At 41.2% G+C, this 2242-nt stretch overlaps 1 protein-coding gene across 1 annotated transcript in view; it reads left to right on the top strand.

The window, feature by feature from the left end:
- cUnh15orf40 (chromosome Un C15orf40 homolog) overlaps positions 1–1241 on the top strand; it is a 3557-nt gene extending 2316 nt beyond the window's left edge. Inside the window, exons 3-4 of the mRNA XM_080027502.1 lie at positions 86–213; positions 683–1241. Coding sequence (XP_079883628.1) covers positions 86–213; positions 683–775 — 221 coding nt within the window. The 3' untranslated portion in view covers positions 776–1241. The remainder of the gene's footprint in view (positions 1–85; positions 214–682) is intronic.
- The last annotated feature ends 1001 nt before the right edge of the window (positions 1242–2242 follow it).

Raw genomic sequence — 2242 nt, 5'->3', positions numbered from 1 at the left:
ACTCACTCACACACACACACACAGAACACCTGTACAAACAACTTAAACCCGTCCTTTTCTTCTTCTCCCCCCTGATAAACGGTAGATGTGTCTGCGGAGGCGGTGGGCGTTTCCATAGCCGCGCCCCCTAGCGACGGAGAGGCAAACTGTGAGCTCGTCAGGTTCATGGCTCAGGTTCTGGAGCTCAAGAAAAGCAACATCGCACTGGAGAAGGTACACACACACACATAGGGAAAGAGACACACACACATAGGGAAAGAGACACACACACATAGGGAAAGAGACACACACATACACACAGGGACAGACAGAGAGAGACACACACACACACACACACACAGGGACAGACAGAGAGACACACACACACAGGGACAGACAGACAGAGACACACACACACACACACGCACAGGGAAAGATAGAGACACACACACACACAGGGACTGACAAACAGACACACAGGGATAAATGCAGAGATCCAGTTTGTCCGACTGTGTCTTTGGGCCACACTGTCTAACCTCTTATGAACTTTTCACCTGTCTGTGTGTCTGTCTATCGATGTATCGATGTATCTATCTATCTATCTATCTGAAATAACTTTTCACCTGTCTGTGTGTCTGTCCATCTGCCTGTCTGTGTGTCTGTCTGTCTGCCTGTCTGTCTGCCTGCCTGTCTGTATGTCTAGGGCTCCAGATCCAGAGACAAGCTTCTCAGAGTGGAATCTGCTCTCAGCCCGGAAGAAGTTCTGAAGAGGCTGAGACAGGAGGCTGCTTCATAGTGTGTGTGTGTGTGTTTTATGAGAATAAACCTTAGAAAATGTTCACTTCTCTGACACACCCGAAGTTACGCAGTGCATCTTTAATATATCACTGTGTAACTTTGTGTGTCAGAGAAGTGAAACATTTTCTAAGGTTTATTCTCATAATAACTGAATAAACAAACTTTCCTCACAGGAAAATGTGATCCCTGGAACACTGTTTGAAGTTAGAAAGCTTCCTGAAAAGTTACTGTTTCACTGTTGTTGTTTACAGCAGCAGGGCCCACAGTTTGGTTTACAAACATATTCTAGTCTTAACGTTTGGTTCCAGGTTCCTCAAAATAATTTGATAGAATTATTCAATACTAAGAATTACATGTAGAGAAAATATGTTTAGTAAACTAACTGCAGGCTCTGTGAATGTAAACAAATCCCCCTCCTGTGAAACTACACACTGACCCTTTAATATCTATAACATGAAGTACGATGTACAACATGGTGTAGAAGGACAGAGGTTCGAGAGGTTCATGATTCATGTTCAAATACTTTTTTCATTTGGATTTATTTAAATTGTTTTAATAAAACTTCCTTGATCGGAATCGATGTTTCATTTTCTTTAGAAATACAGGTTGCGTTCCAAATCGCATACTCTTTCTTTTCTCTATTCTACATACTACATCCGACGATAAAAAGAATCTAGTTAGGATGCAGTAGGCATACTATTGGGACATACTTTTACTCTCTTATTTCATCATAACATGGCTCCTTGATCTTGCCTCTTGCTTTTATATCCGTCGCATCCCCGTTTGTTTTCATACGGAGGCTTCGTCGATGTGACGTCACTTCACGTGCGCACTGGATTGTGGGTCAGAATCGCCCAAATAGGATGCAGTTTTCAACACTAACAATCTTGGCCGCATGAAGTAGGACATCCGGGTACTTCTAACCATCCTAAATCTGGCCACAAGAATCGGGACATCCTAAATCTTTTTTCTACATACTATATAGTAGAAAGTATGTGATTCGGAACGCATCCTAACTAGATTATTTTTATCGTCAGATGTAGTATGTAGAATAGAAAAAAGAAAGAGTATGGTTGCGTTCCGAATCGCATACTTTCTTTTCTCTATTCTACATACTACATCTGACGATAAAAATAATCTATTTAGGCTGCAGTAAGCACACAATCGGGACATACTATGACGTCATAAGAATGTGACATGAACTTTGACCTTCTTGCTTATATCCGTCGCAGTTCATGCGCCAATTTTGAAAACTTCAAAATAATTTCAAAATGATGGTTGCCTTGGAGATCCATGAAGCCTCCATTGTATTAGCCTCTCTGTGTCTTCATGTGCTAACTGACAGTTTTTGTTTTGTTTAGTTTTTCTAACTACAAAACTTGCAATAAAACTATGATGACAAATAATAAGCAGCCAAAACTCCTACTTAGGTTACACAGTATGAGCTTACAGTCACAGTAGTTCG

Source organism: Ammodytes marinus, assembly GCF_949987685.1.
Source record: "Ammodytes marinus genome assembly, chromosome: 5".
NCBI classification, from domain to species: Eukaryota; Metazoa; Chordata; class Actinopteri; order Uranoscopiformes; family Ammodytidae; genus Ammodytes; species Ammodytes marinus.
The sequence above is the reverse complement of the archived record's forward strand: the minus strand, read 5'-3'. Positions and strand labels throughout refer to the sequence as shown.